Genomic DNA, 18,195 nt, shown 5'->3' with positions numbered 1-18,195 from the left:
TATCCAAATCACTCCAAATCACTGAAATTCTCACACTCCTGCTCAGGATGTATTTAACTGTTAAACACATCACTGCCAGAGGAAAAAACCAACCAAACATCAAATGCACCACCAGATGCAAAAAAGACCTTGTATCTTTCCAGGACCCATGCCTAGGGCTTCACTCTGAATCCTCATAGGCAGAATCTTCAGCTCTTCAAGAACCCAAAGCACAAAAATCACCCCAAACTTCTCTCAGCATCTTTGGTTCCCTCTTCTCCACCCCAAGAGGAAAATAAAATCTTCCATAATCCTTAAGCCACCCCTAAAACAGGAGGGAGAAGTCTGCACAATCCTAGTCCTTTTTCTCTTTTGCAGTATGTCCTTTTTTGACCTTCCCCTGCCCCTTCACTTCTAGTGCAAGAAACGTGGAAATCCAACTTAAACCTTTATTTTGCATTCGGATTTCATGAATTAAGCACTTGTATATTAGTGTCAGACATTGGCTTAATTGAAATCTTTCTATCATCGTAATGAGTAACTAATTGCTTTTTTTCCTTCCCATATTTAGCGTGGAATTGGATTTTAAACAGCAAGAAGACAAACTACAGCCAGTTTTGAGAAAACTTCATCCTATCGAGGAAACTCAGGTTGCACCTTTGCCTTATTCTCAGGAGAGCTACTCCTCCACTCCCAAGCAAAAATCCAAAACTGAATCAAAAAAGCATGGAAGATGGAAACTCTGGTTCCTTTAACCCAAGTCCATTTCGTGTGGAGTTCAAGGCCTTCTTTGAAATAAATATTTGGAGTTCTACCAGTCACCTCTGACGGGATCTTGGTAGACTGGTCAGTGTTACCGGCAGCGTTCAGTTCTCACCGTATGTACCAAAAAGGCCTTTGTACCTACAGACTCGTGTCCAGAAGCGAGGGGTTGGGGGACACCTTCCCAACTTCTCTTTGCAGTTCACCAATGTGGGATGTAAAACCTGAATTGAAATTTGTACAAAGCTGGAAAGTAAAACTATTTCTCCCCCCCGCCCTCCTCCCCTTAGATCCGAAAGCGTCACGGTGTAACCTGTCCAATGGTAGGCTGTCATCCTGTACACGGCTAAATATCACTATTGTTTTAAAGCCTTTTGGGGGTTTGGTTTCTTGTCTCTAACCAACGAGGGGAAAAAAAACCAAAAGCAAGCAAGCGAGCCTTATGTTTGCAATGGTCTTCAGTTTTACAGATCCACGTTGAGCGGGGAGTGCAGTTTTCAGCACATAGATCCTGGACAAAGCACAATTTTTCATGTGGTCCAAGACCAAGAATAATCTCTAAGACGTGACTATATCTGTATATTTGCCTTCATGCGATGTAGACTTCACCCAGGCTATCCCATTTCGGCAGCGCACCGTCATGTCTAATTAAGCCATGTCCTCATCACCAGGAGAACAAGTTTCCCTGCTCAGCTCCGAGGGGTGAGCGGCGAGAGACCCCCCCCAAAATCAGGACAAACCTTTAACCCCACCAAGGGTCAAGGCTATGGGACAATCATCTGTCCTGCAGCTCACTTTTCATCTTTTGGTACCCAAAAGCTCTAAATGACATGTTCTGGCACAGAAAAAAAAAAACAAACCAACCCCACAAACAGAACAATCAAAAGCTCTACGGATCGTTGGCATTTGCCACAATTTAATATCTTTTTGTGAGGCAGCCTTTGGAAATTCTCTGTGCTATTGCAGAAGGCACCAGAAAATTTATAGTGTGTGTTATGCTTGGAAACCCCTTTGGAAGGAGCAGTAATTTTAAATGCTATTTATTTACTAAGCTTCTCGGATGGGTTTCCCAACACATTATAATTTACATCTCAATCTATTAATTGTACCTGCTGAGCAACACACTTAGGGAAGAGATGCGAATTAACCCCCAATCCCCCCTTATTTTATTTTTTTTAACATGACACTTAAAATTTTGCTCTGAATTATAAACTCCTACTTTTTCCTTTAAGTTCTTCCACTGCCATTAAATTTGCATCTAAAATGACCATTTGTGGAAAGTCTCCTGTGCTGGAAGTAGTCAGGGAGTGGGAAGCTTTGTGGGTTTTTTATTTTTAAAGATTTAAGGTAATTTAAGTTCATACAGCCTCACGTGACAAACTGTTTTACAAAGAATTGGTCTTGAAATTGCATCCCCTGCAGCAGCCGTAGGATACAAATTCTTAAGTCTTTAGGTGGAAGAAACGTAGACCTGAAGTGTTTTCATTTACACTGTTTTTCCTCTTAGCTCAGCATCACACCCATTACCACAAGAAAACTTGAGGAAAACAACTTATTTCCCTCCCCTCCCCCAAAGCAAAGAGCAAGAAAAGGAAGTTAAAATGGCAACAGAAGCGCAGAAGATGTCTGTGTCCACCCCAGAATGAACTGTGGAGTCATTTAATGAAAACAAGTCACCTTTGCAGTAAAACTTCAAGAGGGCTCCGAGTTCTCGTGCACAAGGAAAGAAAATCCTGAAATAGTTGTGTGAAAGCTGAAGGATTAGAAAAGGGGAATCCTGAGGTGCCAGGAAGGAAGTGCAATTGTTTCACGTGGAAGAAAAAAGTGTGTTATGTATTTTATACTGTTTTTAATAGAAAATCTAAAACTGTTTATGAGACAGCCCTCCCTACATGTTTTAGAAACCCAAGCATTTCCCAACAAGAATTATCATTTTTTTTCCTAAACAGAAAGAAATATCAAATACGGACATAAAAAAAAATACAACAGGATTCAGTATTATTTTAAAATAGTGTCCTAAACAGAAAGAAATATCAAATACGGACGTAAAAAAAATACAACAGGATTCTGTATTATTTTAAAATAGCATTAATGAACTCATCCATGCTAACATGCCTTGTCGTTTGGGGGGGTTTTATAAGAAATCAAAAGAAGCATCTCTCAATGGCAATCAATTACAAGTCGTTAGAGTCACCCTATCAGTAGCTTTTTCCCCACAAACCTCCTCTAAACGTCCCCCGGGCAGGGACCCGACACACCTGAACTGTTTTTACGTGTGATTTCCGCCTCGTACAGAGACCAGTCTTCTGTCATCATTGCAAAAGATAGAGGAAAATTCACCAGTGAAACATATAAGAGCTAAAAAAGTGAAAGTTCTCACGGCGTGTTCTGTACATGTCCAGGCTATTTTCTTAAGAAGGTGCAAATTTTTAATTTTTTACATTTTTTTAAAACTGGAAAAAGCTAACATACATATAGTCTTGCTTAAAAATTACATATCGTGTTATATCGTACCATACAATGTAATTTGTAATAAAATGTTTTTGCAAGTGTGTAAAATGTATCATATTGTATTGCATTTAGAATCACTCAGGCTCAGGTTAGATAGACACCGAGAGAAAAATCCTAATTCTTTAGAGCTTTTAGTTAAATGTGACTGACAAAGCTATTTTCACCCTAATGTAGAAGATCTTATAAAAACGCAGGTATGAGGTTATAACAGAGAAAAATGCATCTTTACTTTCAGTGTGGCACATACCGTAGCTTTGCTGAGTTCACTGACAATACCATGCACTTTCATACACCAATTTGCTCGATGCACTTTCCCCATATCATGCTTTTAAAAAAAAAATACTTTTTAGTCAATAAATACTGCAGTGATTTTATATTACTTGCTATTTTCTGAATCCATATAATTTCCATTGAGCAGCAGTAACATTCTTTGTTTTAGAGCTATTAAGAACCACTATTCATGTGAGTATCACTTGTTTTCTTAAAGAAAAAAAGTCACTGTAAAAATAGTTTAAAAAAAAAAATCAGGATAAACTGAAAAAAATCATGATTAAAACTGAAAAATCCTACCATCGGTACAAAGTGTTTGCTTTTTCTTGATTAAGATGCAAAACCCACCATCTACGCCTTTAACTTCACTCTATGTTTTAAAGGTTAATCACTTTTTCAAAATCAAATAGGTTCATTTTTCACAAACGCTTTCAAATCGAGTGCTGTTAGATTATACACAGATGCTAAAGAAATGGTAACAGCCCGTGTTATAGATCCTCTGGAATTTGTCAAGGGGATTGCCACTGGAAATACAACCCTCACACCGACACCATGCTCTTCTGGTTGAGCGGAACTTACTGCATGGAGCAATTTTTAGTATTATTTCAGCATCCGTAAAATACAACTGTGGTTGATTAAAATCCTTAGAGTGTGGAAATTTGCTGTCAGTCCCTTTGGGTGAACGTCAGTTTGTCCCCATGCCCAGCAGTAGGGCCTGTTCCATGCTCATCCCCTGCAGCGCTGAGATCACACCTCACAACACAAAAAAAAGCTCAGATGGAACGTTCAAATCGAGTGCTGTTAGATTATACACGGATGCTAAAGAAATGGTAACAGCCCGTGTTATAGATCCTCTGGAATTTGTCAAGGGGATTGCCACTGGAAATATAACCCTCACACCGACACCATGCTCTTCTGGTTGAGCAGAACAGACTGCATGGAACATTTTCAGTATTATTTCAGCATCCGTAAAATACAACTGTGGTTGATTAAAATCCTTGGAGTGTGGAAATCTGCTGTCAGTCCCTTTGGGTGAACATCAGTGTGTCTCCAAGACCAGCAGTAGGGCCTGTTCCATGCTCATCCCCTGCAGCAGTGAGATCACACCTCACAACATAAAAAAAGCTCAGATGGAACAAAATCTTGACCAGCATTCAACCACCATCTCAGTTCTTCGTGAAATTAGTTTGAGACACATGATATCAAACATGCAGTTCAATAAAACCAAGTATAATTTTTTTACATCATGGAAGTCTGGTGAAAACGAAACTTTCTCCCCAACGTTTCGGACCCATCAACTCTAAACTCGACAGATTTTAAGGCAAAGAAAGACAATTTACATCCAGCTTCAACTTCAAAAGAACTTTCGCCCTAGAACTCTTTCCCATGACCCTCAATAAGTTGTATTTTACTTAAATTTCCATTTTCCTGCCCTGAAGATGCCAAGAGATGGAGAATCCACCACTGCCTTTGACTGATGGATTATTGCAGCGTTCACCTCCCACATCTGCTCTACTTCACACTTGTCACTCTCCCATCACCTCCTCCTCCCTGTGACAGCCATCACCTCCACCCTCCAGAGATTCTCCTTCACCATCACCCAGGGCCACCTCTAAATCTTCTTCTTCCCGGTGATTCGTTATCACTTTCTTACGACAAAAACTGTTGTTGTAAATCAAAGGGATAAAAAGGAAGATTAAAAAAAACAATACAAAGGTAGTGGATGAGGCACTAAAGCCACCAGTAAAATTGCAGCATGTTTGCCAACACAGGCACCACCACAGACAAGTAGGATGTGCTCAGGACAGAACGTCTTCTCAAAAAAACTTGTATTTCTCTCAATTACAGCAAGAAATAAAATTGCAAAGAAAGGCGACATCAAAAAGAGAAAGCGTTAATGGACTCAGATATATCTGACTAACAAATAAATCCCTTTTTAAGAAGTAGTGGATGAGGCACTAAAGACACCAGTAAAATTGCAGCACGTTTGCCAACACAGGCACCACCACAGACAAGTAGGATGTGCTCAGGACAGAACGTCTTCTCAAAAAAACTTGTATTTCTCTCAATTACAGCAAGAAATAAAATTGCAAAGAAAGGTGACATCAAAAAGAGAAAGCGTTAATGGACTCAGATATAACTGACTAACAAATAAACCCCTTTTTAAGAAAGAAATACAGTGTATTGAACCAAACTGAGCCAAATTCATGTAGAACAGAAGAGCAGCTACTCAGACAGATGAGAAATCTGGTGCTCCGACCAGTTTCCTCTACATCAGCTGCCAGAGGAAGAGCACAAGGTGAAGGCAAACACACCATGAAACTCCCAAAAACCACACCAAGATCTATTCCCATTTCAGATATCAACAGGCCTCATTATTTTTATCATTATTTACACCAATATTAACAATACAGCTGAAAAATTCCAATGTCAGGCTTTCAAACCACAGCGCTATCCCACCAAAGTGGGACACCAGAACTTGGAGCTGCTCCACCAGTCCTTCCTCTAGGTTTTTAAAACATAATAGTTTTGGGATCTATTCTTCAACGATGCAAATACCACCGTTATCTTGGTTCTCAGCTGTAGTCATAAAGGCAAGTAAATACTTGTAGAGTCAAGTGATTGCTAATGTAGTAATAAACACGCAAGTCTCTCATTTCCACACTTGTTTGCCAACACAGGCACCACCACAGACAAGTAGGATGTGCTCAGGACAGAACGTCTTCTCAAAAAAACTTGTATTTCTCTCAATTACAGCAAGAAATAAAATTGCAAAGAAAGGCGACATCAAAAAGAGAAAGCGTTAATGGACTCAGATATATCTGACTAACAAATAAATCCCTTTTTAAGAAAGAAATACAGGTGTATCGAACCAAACTGAGCCAAATTCTTGTAGAACAGAAGAGCAGCTACCCAGACAGATGAGAAATCTGGTGCTCCGACCAGTTTCCTCTACATCAGCTGCCAGAGGAAGAGCACGAGGTAAAGGCAAACACACCATGAAACTCCCAAAAACCACACCCAGATCTATTCCCATTTCAGATATCAACAGGCCTCATTATTTTTATCATTATTTACACCAATATTAACAATACAGCTGAAAAATTCCAATGTCAGGCTTTCAAACCACAGCGCTATCCCACCAAAGTGGGACACCAGAACTTGGAGCTGCTCCACCAGTCCTTCCTCTAGGTTTTTAAAACATAATAGTTTTGGGATCTATTCTTCAACGATGCAAATACCACCGTTATCTTGGTTCTCAGCTGTAGTCATAAAGGCAAGTAAATACTTGTAGAGTCAAGTGATTGCTAATGTAGTAATAAACACGCAAGTCTCTCATTTCCACACTTTTCAGCCAGCTAATTCCACAGAATACCTCATTTTGGTTAACACCCACACCCAAAATCTGGCCAATCACCTGGACACCGGTATTTTTAAAGTATTTTTCCTCCCCCTGTGTAAACTGCAGAAAAATGACAAGCCAAGGTTTTACAGCTTAGTGAACACAAAGCCAGTTAACGGAGGGGTTTGATTGCTCGGGGTCACCTGGGACCTAAATCCTATTACAGTCGGGTTCAAAAAGATGTGACAGAGGAATTTCAGTTGACATCAAGAGACACTTACAATGAGCTCCGAATCGCGTCCCATGGAAATGACTGTTCTGTTCACTGTCCTCAGTAGCTTCTCCATGATTATCTGGACGTGCCGTTGCGTCGGCCCCTGAGGGAAAAAGAATAAATTAGTGGTAACCAGATACAACAGATACCTGATGCAATCCAAACTATTTCTCTTTGCCTTTAAATCCACGGTTAAATAAAACATCTCTCGCTGCTGCTGAGGAAAAGCAGAAAATCAGTCTCCCATTTCAACAAACACCACAGAAAGTCTATTTTATTACTACAAGGTCCTGACTAATTAACATGTACTTTTACAATCATTTAAGTGAAAAGCAAGTCCCTAGAAATATAGAAAAGCCTATGACAATTAGTTACCTAATAATTTTACTATCCTAAGCCATTTTTCCAACAGCAGAAGCCCACAGGCATCAATAAATCTGGAGGAGGCTAACCTGAAACAGCTCAATTAAAAGAAACAGAAAAGCCAAGCAAAACTTTGGTTAAGGAACTTTAATTTCAGCCAATTTATATTTCTGTATTAAAAAGAATCTGCCACTATTTTTGAAAAAGCTGAAAATGAAATATTTAGTGCAACTGGCTTTTAAGAACAAGCCTGTAACCTCACGCAGAGCGATGCCTACAGGAGCTGAAGCCAAAAACACGTGACAAGGAGAAAGGGAGAGATGAGCTTTGCTCCCATTTTTTACTTTATAAACCAGCTTCTTCACAGTCTTCATTGGTCTGAAGGAGAAGACTTCAAAAGGGGGCTGTGAGATGGAAAGGGGAAACCATTCCATGGCCAGCATCTGTAAATGTTTTCCCAGACAATTATCTAAACGAAGCAGCATCTTTGTGCTGCTTCTTGACCATCAAACAAACATTCTGATGAACCATTTTCTTTCTTGCCCTTGGATACAGACAATAACCCACATTTTGCATCGGATTATGCTAAATTACCAATGGCATATTTGCATATATAACAAATATATCTGTATACTTGAAGAAGGAGCCACCATGAGTGTACATACACAGCTACTGCTCCAGTAGAGCCTTTTCCTCCCAATGACAGATGTGTCTTTGGGATAAACCTTTCAATTCTGGCACCAAAGGCATCTGCAGGGAAGAATCTATCTCAGTCCCCTGCTCCACTCCATCCTGCAGCTCTCCAAGATTTTCCTCCTCTCCTACAAGCCCTCTCCAAGACCTACCTCCTCTCCTATGAGTCCTCTCCAAGACTTTCCTCCTGTCTTCATTCCTGGCACTTCTCCTGCTCCTGCCCATTTTCCATTTTATTTTAAATGGCTCCTCAGTCACAGCGTCTCCACCCTTTCCTTGTTCCCTTCTCCATCCCCCTGCTCTATCAGCAAATGGATCTCTATTTGTTCTTAACTGGCTCCAGCTGGGCTCAGCCCAGGAGCGGGACAAGCTGCAGGTGAGCTGCTACCAGGCAGAGAGACATGGCCAATGAGGAGTGACAGGAAGCAGCCATGCTGTCAAAAACTTGTTTTTTTAAAAAAACAAGCAATTTTCTGAAGCAGTCACACAGAGCTGCCTCCAAAAAGAAACCAAAAATCAGAAAGAGCCCAAAAAAACCACAGTCAAATAAGATGCTGGATCTGATGGGAACAGCTGACCCCTGGGGTCCTTTCCAACTAAATCAGCGTAGATCCTGTGTGGGATGCAGGTCCCAGCAGCCCGAGACAGCAGGGACTCCCAGTGTGTGCACATTGGTGTGAAGTCAAGAGAAGACAAAAAAAAAAAAGAGACTATTACACAAGCTCTCCAGACGTGACAGCAGCCCAGGGCACCACACAGGTTCTCACATGTTCACGGCCTGAACAACCCCACCAGTTACAATATTCCTGCAGAAACCACCACCTCCCAGGTCAGGTTACTTCTTACTGGGTGGAGGATTCTACCAGCTTAACTTTAAAAGGCACTTCAAAAAGCTAAACAAGTTTTCTGTGTTGATGAAACTGTATGTTCATATATTTTTATATATATAAAAACATCCATATGTGTGTAGACACCCCCCACACACCCCTTTCAGACACACAGACCCACTATCAATAAAACTCAAATGTGTATTTCCCAAAATGCTCATTGGGGAAAAAAAAAAACAAAAACCAAACAACAAATAAAACCACAAACCAAAAAACCCCAAATCTTTTCCACCTGGCAGAGGCCACACACCATGTAAGAGAAAGGCTGAACTCCCTAAGAATATCTATTTACTCATCATCTAACTAATGTCTGGAAATTTGTTATTGGATGTGCCTCAAACAGTAACAAATGTCCTGAGATGTCACACAACACGTCCTCATCACTGGGTACCTAAAAACAAGTCTTAGAGGAGACTGGTTAGGAGGGAGGGCGGAAAATAATTTAAAAATCTGTGCTATCAGGTGTTACCTGCTTAATTCATTCTATTAAGATGCATTTCTTTTAAGTGCTAATCACCACAGACCGTAGGATACTAACCACGTCTTTCTTGTAAAGCACTTCCAGGATGTTACTCAGCAACTGGCAACAAGCCTCCAAATCTTCTTGTCTTTCCAAGTGATACTTGAGCTGATCTGTCATCGTTGGCAGCAGGATTTCCCTGCAGTCTGCACACAAAACACAAGGTTACACACACAGCTTTACACAACTTCCCAGCGCTGCCTGAAGAGCTGATCTGCTTCAGAGCTCACGCAAGATAAAAACAGCAGGAAAAAGAAGGTAATTTCCAGATTTCCAGTCACCTGCTTTTCAATGAAAACCATAAAATATTGAACATTTTTTTTAAGTAATAATGAAGTCATTGGGTCAAGGATGCTTGGACGAGCACAACCCTCCCATCTGTGCCATCACCAGTCCAGCCAAGCACTTGAGTGGTCTGGCTGGTGTTAATTGCCTCTGCTTAGAAATATTGATTAACCAGACCCAGCCAGGGCCATCACACAGAATCACAGGAAGCACCATGCTTACTCCACTGGTTGAGGGCTGGGAAGGTGTGTTAAACTCCCCTCACCAAACTGGTTACCGGTGCAGTGTGGCTGAACTGCACACACACACCGCTCACCGAGACGTACCACCTTCTTCAGGTTAACTCACAGGCACCACACGGGCTTTTAGAGCTCAGGAAAATGCTGCTGAAATACTTTGTCCTGGTGTCATGGTGTACTTGCCTGTACAGGACTTAGGGGGAGAGAGGGAAGATGAGGAAAAGGGATGTGGAGCTAAATAAGGGAGCTCAAGGCTTTGGCTCAAGTCAAAAAACATGAGGGAAATAAGGTGAAGACTGATATTCCTAAACCTCCCAGCAGGTAACACTGGGGCAATGATCTAATGAATCTAATTAACGTTTAACCCATGAATTGTCTTGCCCAGAGGGAGGGCAGGGACCCAGAGTTCACTCCTAACCCCGGACCACGCTCTTTTTCCTTTAGGAGAGATGTCCCCGAGCTCCCTGCCCTCTGAGCGGTGGCATCGGCTCGAGACCAGAAACACACACCAGAACCACACACGTCTCCTCCCCACAAGCAGGAAGGAGTGAAGTTAAAACCTTCCAGCCCCCCCCATTCCCAGCCCCCAAATAAATCCACACCCAAAGGAGGGGAACTGGTTATTCCTGTTCACCAGAACCTGATTCACTCAAGAAGAAATAAGGATGATTCAATTACAATTAAATTACACAGCATATGTGCCATCAGCACAGCATTAAACTGTGTTTTGGGGGTGAGGGAAAGGAGAGCAGGAAGGGCCAAGGAGGAATTAAGACCACCAAAAGAGCTTATTTACCAGGGTGCTCATTAAACTACCCAAAGCTATTAATACAAAAATGAAGCCTCCAAACTGCCCCAATATGGCAGACAATGATATATAGGAGTTTAAAGTAATAGTTTGCTGAGATTTAAATACATAACCTTGGCTAAAAAAAAACCCCACAGCACTCCCTGAATAGAAAAAAAAAAATAAAATAAAATTCTAAGTGAAGATCCAGCCACCACATACAGGTTTTGCTGGTATTAACTCGATTGCATTTCATACAAACACCATTTTATATTCACTTTAAACTTCTGAACTGCTCCAGCCCTCGATCGCTCACTCCTGTCCCAAAAATCATCCCCTCCCTTGCTCAAGTGCCCAGCCTGTTCTTACAGGACAGGAATCGCCAGGTGGATGTGGGTCAGAATTCATGACTAATTTTCCAGACAAACTTCAAGCCAACGAATGGCCTCGTTGGACTCGGTCCGTTCCCCCCAGGGATGCTCTGAGATCCCAGCCTCACGCCTCTGCATTTGAGAACCCTCAGTCTACATCCTTACTTTTGTTTTTAATTAACTCAAAAAGAAAGGAGAAAATTAAGAAAAAAACTTCACAAAAGGGGGGTGGAGCACATTCTTTTCACCAAACACAGCGGGGGGGGGGAAAGAAGCCCCGATGCCCAGTGGCCCAGCTCTCCAGCAAAGACACAGGAACGTGCCTTTGTGAAGCCCGGGAGGTGAATCAATCTTTAAGAAATTACAAAGGCCCCTAATTAGAGGTTTGAAAATATTTCACGTCCCCGTTAAGCCCCACTAGTGGGGGAAGGGTCAGAGATCAATTTAATATCTGCAAGAACGGAGAAGGTGAAAATTGCAGCTGTGTCACCTCGGAGTTCAGCCGCCTGGAGTCGGCGCCGATCAATAGGGAGAGCGTTCAAGTTGAATTTCTGAGAAAGGAAAAACTAATTGATTTGTCACACTGCTTCGTCTGAGATTACCCAACCTATACAAAAGACTAAGCTCCCTTGGGTGGACTCGACGAGGCTCCTCAGTTGCCACCCTACAGGCTCTCCGCCTTCCTCAACAACTGCTCAACATCTGCTGTTTGGTTTGCAGCTGCTGCAGGTTGTGGAACGTGGGAGGATAAAACAAAGCATCAAGGTGTGCGGGGACTTGATAAAAAGATCCAGATCCTTCCCAGACTTCTAAAAACAAACAAACAAAAAGCCTATAAACCACCACCAGTAAAAACCTCACACCCCAGAGAACCGTGCAAGCACCGACCCCCTGATATCTTTCTGAAGATCACTTGGTCCCCAAATTAACAATGGAATTTTTATGCTAAGGAAGGAATACTTGGGAATACCCAAGCTTTGTGGTGGGGTCACCACGCTGGAGTGGAGGGATGCCATCCAGAGAGGACCTGGACAGGATGGAGAGGTGGGACCAGAGGAGGCCACGGAGATGCTGGGAGCACTGGAGCCCCTCTGCTGGGAGGGGGGGCTGAGAGAGTTGGGGGGGCTCAGCCTGGAGAAGAGAAGGCTCCGGGGAGACCTTAGAGCCCCTTCCAGTCCCTAAAGGGGCTCCAGGAGAGATGGGGAGGGACTCTGGATCAGGGAGGGGAGCCACAGGATGAGGTTGAACAGTTTTAAACTGAAAGAGGGGTGATTTAGATTAGATATTGGGAAGAAGTTGTTTATTGTGAGGGTGGTGAGACACTGGAACAGGCTGCCCAGAGAAGCTGGTGAAACAATTCCATCACTTTAAGGTTCTCCAGATGCATCTAACAAAATGCAAAGATGGAACCCACCAACACACACAAATATATATATTTAAAAAACAAAATCTTCATAGAGCATATTACCATAGTACTTAAGTGCATCTTTTGCCACAAACTATTTTGAAAAACACCGGGTTGATCAACTGTATCTTGATTAGAAGTAGAGAAGAGGAAAGGTTAACCTTCATCAGCCTGTCACCACCACCTCCCAGCCCTGATTAATGGGCCACCTTGATAAATCTATAGTCTATACCATTCGTCTCCTGCTCGAGAGCCAGCTCTGAAGATAGCTCATGAGTGTGATGCACAATGATTACAGACAACAATAATTCGACATCTGTTCTCTACCGCACGAGTCCAACCCACGATGATTAATGTCACAGGAATGTGCAGCAAGAATAAAATATTAATCTTTATAAAAGGATGCTCAGGAGGCATTATCAACTTACGAGCATCCAAGCAAAGACTTCAAGTGAAACACTGACACAGGAACTATATTGAAGCTAAACACACGCCATAAATTTTTGTCAATTTAAAACCATTTCATTTGGAGGGACACTGACAAATGCATTTCTTGATTTTATGGTTCATTTAGTTAATGTGGCCAAAAAAAAAAAATAAAACCTTTGCTCAGTAACCTCGCTTCCGCCACACAGCATGGAGACAAAGATTGTCATTTGTGTCATAATTAAACAATAAGAACTCTTATAGATGCTACGTGCTGCCTACTAATATTTAATAGACTAACAATTTTCTAATGGAGAACTCACTAGATTTCCTAACTCCTAACTCTTTAGGAATACAGCAGCCACACAGCTCCCGTGGTAATTAGCTGGAAGTCATTTGTAAACAAAGCAACAGAGAATATTAACAGCTCTATGGGACAAAACAAATCAGATTAATCACTGTTTACATAAAACCAAAATTTTGTGGTTTGCCAGGATAAGGCACTTCATTTATAGAATCACAGAGTCACAGACTGGTTTGGGTGGGAAGGGACCTTAAAGCCCCCCCAGTGCCACCCCCTGCCCTGGGCAGGGACACCTCCCACCAGACCAGGTTGCTCCAAGCCCCCTCCAACCTGGCCTTGAACCCCTCCAGCCACCATCCCCCTCTTCACAACCATCCTTCATCCTGCCGGTATCTCTACCTGAGCAATTATACACACAAAAACGAGATAAATCACCCCAAAATAGTATGGGAGAGCGTGGCGGTTGAAAAACTCCTACAGGGCACGCTCTCAGCTCGTTGCTGTGATTTAGCCCTTGGAAATAGTTACGTCAAGCACTGTGGAGAACTCCTGCAGCAACCGTGACCCTTCTCCCGTGCTCCAGAGGAAAATTCACATTTATTTCGCTAAAGCCGTAACAGATTATTGACACAAGCATGGAGGGGAAACAAGGCAGATCATTTCAGCTGTGCAGAACAGGCCTTCAACTCCATGACAGTAGCCCCTGAAAAGGGGCAGAAGCAGCTGTCCTGACCTTCGCAGGGAATCAATTGGAAAAATCTTTTCTTCCTACTGGTATTTGAATATTTGCTGTTTCAAGGACAGAAACTAGAAGTGTGAAGACCTTACACAGATCTACACAGAGAGATGATTTCTACTTGTTGGCCTCTGTAAATAACCACAAGCTTGAAAAAATATGCTCCTCGAAGTCACCTCGCTATGATTCTGCTATACAAATACACAAACTCTGCTGAACGTTGCTTTGAGTGAGATGCTACACACTGATTTTTCTTTTTCCTTTCAGTGCAAGGGCTCAATCAGGAGCTGCTGTCAGGACAAAGGCACCAAAACATCAGGAGTGTCCATGGTTTTCCTGCCAGGGTTGAAGAAAGCTCACTAAAAATAACTACAAATTCTGCAAAGGAAAAAAAGATACCCTGAATTTCAGAAGGAAACATATAAAAGGCACACGACGCCACCAGAAAAGCAGCAAACAGATTTAAAAACCATATTTCACATCTTTTTTAAAGGCATACAAACCACAGTACCATAACAGAACCTCACCCAAGGTCCCAAACTCTTCAGATTTCGTGAAGACCAACGGACCATCCATCACAACACCCTCCTTCAAGCACAAAGCTTTAGAAAACCATTTTACACACACCCCCCTCACCCCCAAATCCTTCAAAGCTTCGCAAATTCGTGTGTTTTGAATTTTAATTCCTCTGGAGGCAAAAATAAATCTTCCTTGGCCTGTCAAAGCCCAGAATCAGAGCATTTTTCTCTAACAGAAATACACTGATGAAATGCTGTTTGATTTTCTGTACATTTTACACTTTTCCATCAATTCCACAATCCCGTACTGCATATTGCTTTTAGAAAAGAAAATCTCATTTCTGCAATATGATACAGGATTAGTTGGATATTTATATGAAAGTATTGCCTATCAGTTAAAATATATTGAATAAATGGGGAGGAGGAGAGGCAGTGGAACTACCTTTCAGCAATAAGAGCCAAACCCACAGAGCAAAGAAAAATCTAAATTTAACAAAGGCTGTGGCTACGAGTTTAATTCCTTTTCAAGTGAATTTTAGCATTTATGAAAGTTTCCCAGCACAACTGGTTCTCCAGACACAAGATAAAGCTTTATCAACACACAAAAAAACCCCCCAAATATATATTTAGAGGAGGTGACAGCAAACCATACAGATGTGCAGGCTAATAGAGCCCCTGGGAAGCGGCACAGCCACATCACTGCTGCACCGAGCCCTGCCAGTCCTCAGCACCCTCAGCTCCATCCTCTGGTGCCCAGCACTGGTCCAGAGCATCCCAGTGCTCAGACTGGGCAGCACGAGCAGCAGACGTGCCTGGAATCCCCATCACAGCTCAGTCGAAGCACGTTAGGATTTAAGACACTCTTAACAGCCGGCGACACGAACACCCCTGGTTAGGAGCCTCCTGATAAGATCCAAAAGCCATTAAGTAGCGCTGTTCTGTCAACAGCACCCGGACTGAGCTCAGATTAATGACCCTGCTATTAAAACCTGATTCATTTAAATTTCTTAGTGGCTCTACGAGAGAATAATGTTGGACTCCACCACTCGCTGCAGCCCACACCGCCGAGTCTGAAAAGGAAACCACGCACAATTTCTCCTTCCACCTTTGAAAATGAAGTTGGTTGAACAGGGGAAGTCAAAGATTAATATAGTAAATACATGATGTGCCACTATATGTTTTTTATAGGCATAATTTCATTTTTTTTATCCGAGTTATCTCAATTTCCTCCTATCCAGGACAGTCAAGCAAAATACCTTGTATCACTGACTCCTGCCCCAAAGACCATGTAACCAAAAAGCAGCCAAGAGAAGGTAAAATTACTTCAGAGCACTAAGAATGAATGAAGGGAAGGTGTAAATGAAGGGAAGGTGTAGTGCTTGATGTACACATCTTTTAATGGTTTTAAAAGGTTTTATCTTTTAATGGTTTTAAACTTTAAAATGGTCTCAGGGAGACCTGTACCATTTTACCCAAGCCCAAACACCAGCAGGTTTGCTACATTCCTCCTTTTAATTCTCGCAAACCTTGCAATTAAAAATACCTCAGCCTGTGTCACTCAGTTGGCTCACGAGGGCTGAAGAATTTCAAAAGATCTCGAAAGTAAAGATCAAGCTGAGCTGCGTTTGGACTTGCTGGTGGTGACACGGCTGGTAGACTCGTTTTTTTAAAGATTTAATCTCACTTCATCATCATTCATATCTGCAGGAAGTGAATTTACAACCTGTGCCATGCCTTGTTGCCCAAGTGGGACCGAAACTGCACTGAAGGCTTCCTTGTGGAAAAGCTCTCCCTCGTTCTTGGAAGGCACAGAGTCTCCAGGATCTCTATCATCTGCTCTTAATTCTCATTAGACTTTTCTTTTTTAAACCAAGGTTTAAGGTTTAAACTTTCATGCGATACTTATCATGTAGACTCAATGATTTCACATGTATTTTTTATAAATCACAAATTTGAAGAATAACCTTACTGCAAATTCAGGCTGAATAAAAAGTGCTATCAAAAACGTAAAGTTTATTCTCTGAGCCTCACTTTTCATTGCTACTTGTGCAAAATTAGAAAGAAAATCTTAAGTGGAGAGAGTGACAGGCAAGACTTAATTCCAGCTGCTAATACCAGATCCACACAATATCCACCTTTTAGGAGTGTTGTTAAACAGCAGCAGGTGTGAAAGCATAAATTTTTGTGAAATTAAGGAGCATAATAGAGCGTAGAATAGATTGTGTTGGCTTTATACTTTTTTTGCTAACTGGAAGGAGTTACTAAATCCAAGAGTGACAAAGCTGTGCTAAGACATCACCCAACCTGCTCTAACACCTGCCAGGGCACGGCCACTCCACCGAGAACATTTTTAGAAACTGGAGCCAGAAACATTTGATTTATCAGCACTTTGCACCACGTGGTCCCAGCATTTTTGATCCGACAGAAGAACCCTTTCAAATTTCCCTTATCATTGAACCCTTCCCTACTTGCTCCCTCATTAACTTCTTCTGACAGCCCATAAACACTTAGTCTAGGTTAGTTTAACCTGCAGTCATCTAGAAAGAGAATAAAATGTTTTCACCTCAAATGAATAAATCTGGAAGAGAAGTGCTTGAACTTACCTTTCCCTGGCCCATTAACGTAAAAGGAAAGTATGAAAACAAGCGATCATGGGTGAACATCAGACTCTAAAGGGTTTATAGGATGTTTTACTTCAGGTGGGGGAAGGCTGAAGGGGAAAGAACAACGCTTTGGAAAGAAAGAACATCCCCAACTTCCATTCTCTCTATTGAACTTCACTGAGCACAAAAGCTAAATTCATCACTTTTGATAAAATACATCACAGTTCAAGTCACACCACGCGCCGGTAACTCTGGATGCTTAGTGCCCTTCTAAATTAAAAATTACAAGTTTTTGCTTTCCTTTCTGTATGATCTCTAACCTGATCTATAACCAGTGTCACCAGAGTGACGCTGCAGTAAGTGTCAATTAGCATTTCCCTCATATATTTTAAATCTTCTTGTCCTTCTAATGGCACCACCTTAATTGGGCACAACCTCCACCGCGTTGGGCAGCAAGGACAAGGCCTGCACCCGCGGAGGGTCTGGAGACAGTGAATAATGGGACAATTTACTGGTTGCAGAGGCTTTTGCTCACCGTGCTGCGTGAAGAGGTCACTGTGAACGATTTCGATGAGGCAGTACAGCTTCTGGATGGTCAGCCGGCTCACCGGGACGTTCAGGATGAATTCAGTGAAGAGTTTGCTGCAGACGAAGACACAAGTGAAAATATCTTAATCTCTCTCCAAAATGGATGAATTCAGTGAAGAGTTTGCTGCAGACAAAGACACAAGTGAAAATATCTTAATCTTTCTCCAAAATATGTTAAAAAAAAACAAACAATCCAAACCATTCAATAGCACAAAACTAGATAAATAACTACCTGCTTTTGGACAAGCAAACTCATTCTTTTCCCAGACACAAAAGATGGATTCCTGAGAAACGTGAATAGTCTTAAATACACCTATTCTGGTTTTTGTGT

The 18,195-nt window shown here is 41.9% G+C and overlaps 2 protein-coding genes across 2 annotated transcripts in view; one reads left to right on the top strand and one right to left on the bottom strand.

Annotated features, from left to right (window-relative positions):
• Positions 1–2,750, top strand: part of FAM196A (family with sequence similarity 196 member A) — a 29,143-nt gene extending 26,393 nt beyond the window's left edge. Inside the window, exon 3 of the mRNA XM_014945312.1 lies at positions 551–2,750. Coding sequence (XP_014800798.1) covers positions 551–734 — 184 coding nt within the window. The 3' untranslated portion in view covers positions 735–2,750. The remainder of the gene's footprint in view (positions 1–550) is intronic.
• The window catches only part of DOCK1 (dedicator of cytokinesis 1), a 294,524-nt gene that overhangs the window by 188,654 nt on the left and 87,675 nt on the right, over positions 1–18,195 (bottom strand). The window contains exons 25-27 of the mRNA XM_014945313.1: positions 17,812–17,918; positions 9,621–9,748; positions 7,147–7,242 (exon numbers count right to left, since the gene is read on the bottom strand). Of these exons, the coding sequence (XP_014800799.1) occupies positions 7,147–7,242; positions 9,621–9,748; positions 17,812–17,918 (331 nt within the window). The remainder of the gene's footprint in view (positions 1–7,146; positions 7,243–9,620; positions 9,749–17,811; positions 17,919–18,195) is intronic.

The sequence above is a fragment of the Calidris pugnax genome, unplaced genomic scaffold, assembly GCF_001431845.1.
Source record: "Calidris pugnax isolate Ruff unplaced genomic scaffold, ASM143184v1 scaffold89, whole genome shotgun sequence".
NCBI lineage: Eukaryota > Metazoa > Chordata > Aves > Charadriiformes > Scolopacidae > Calidris > Calidris pugnax.
The sequence above is the reverse complement of the archived record's forward strand: the minus strand, read 5'-3'. Positions and strand labels throughout refer to the sequence as shown.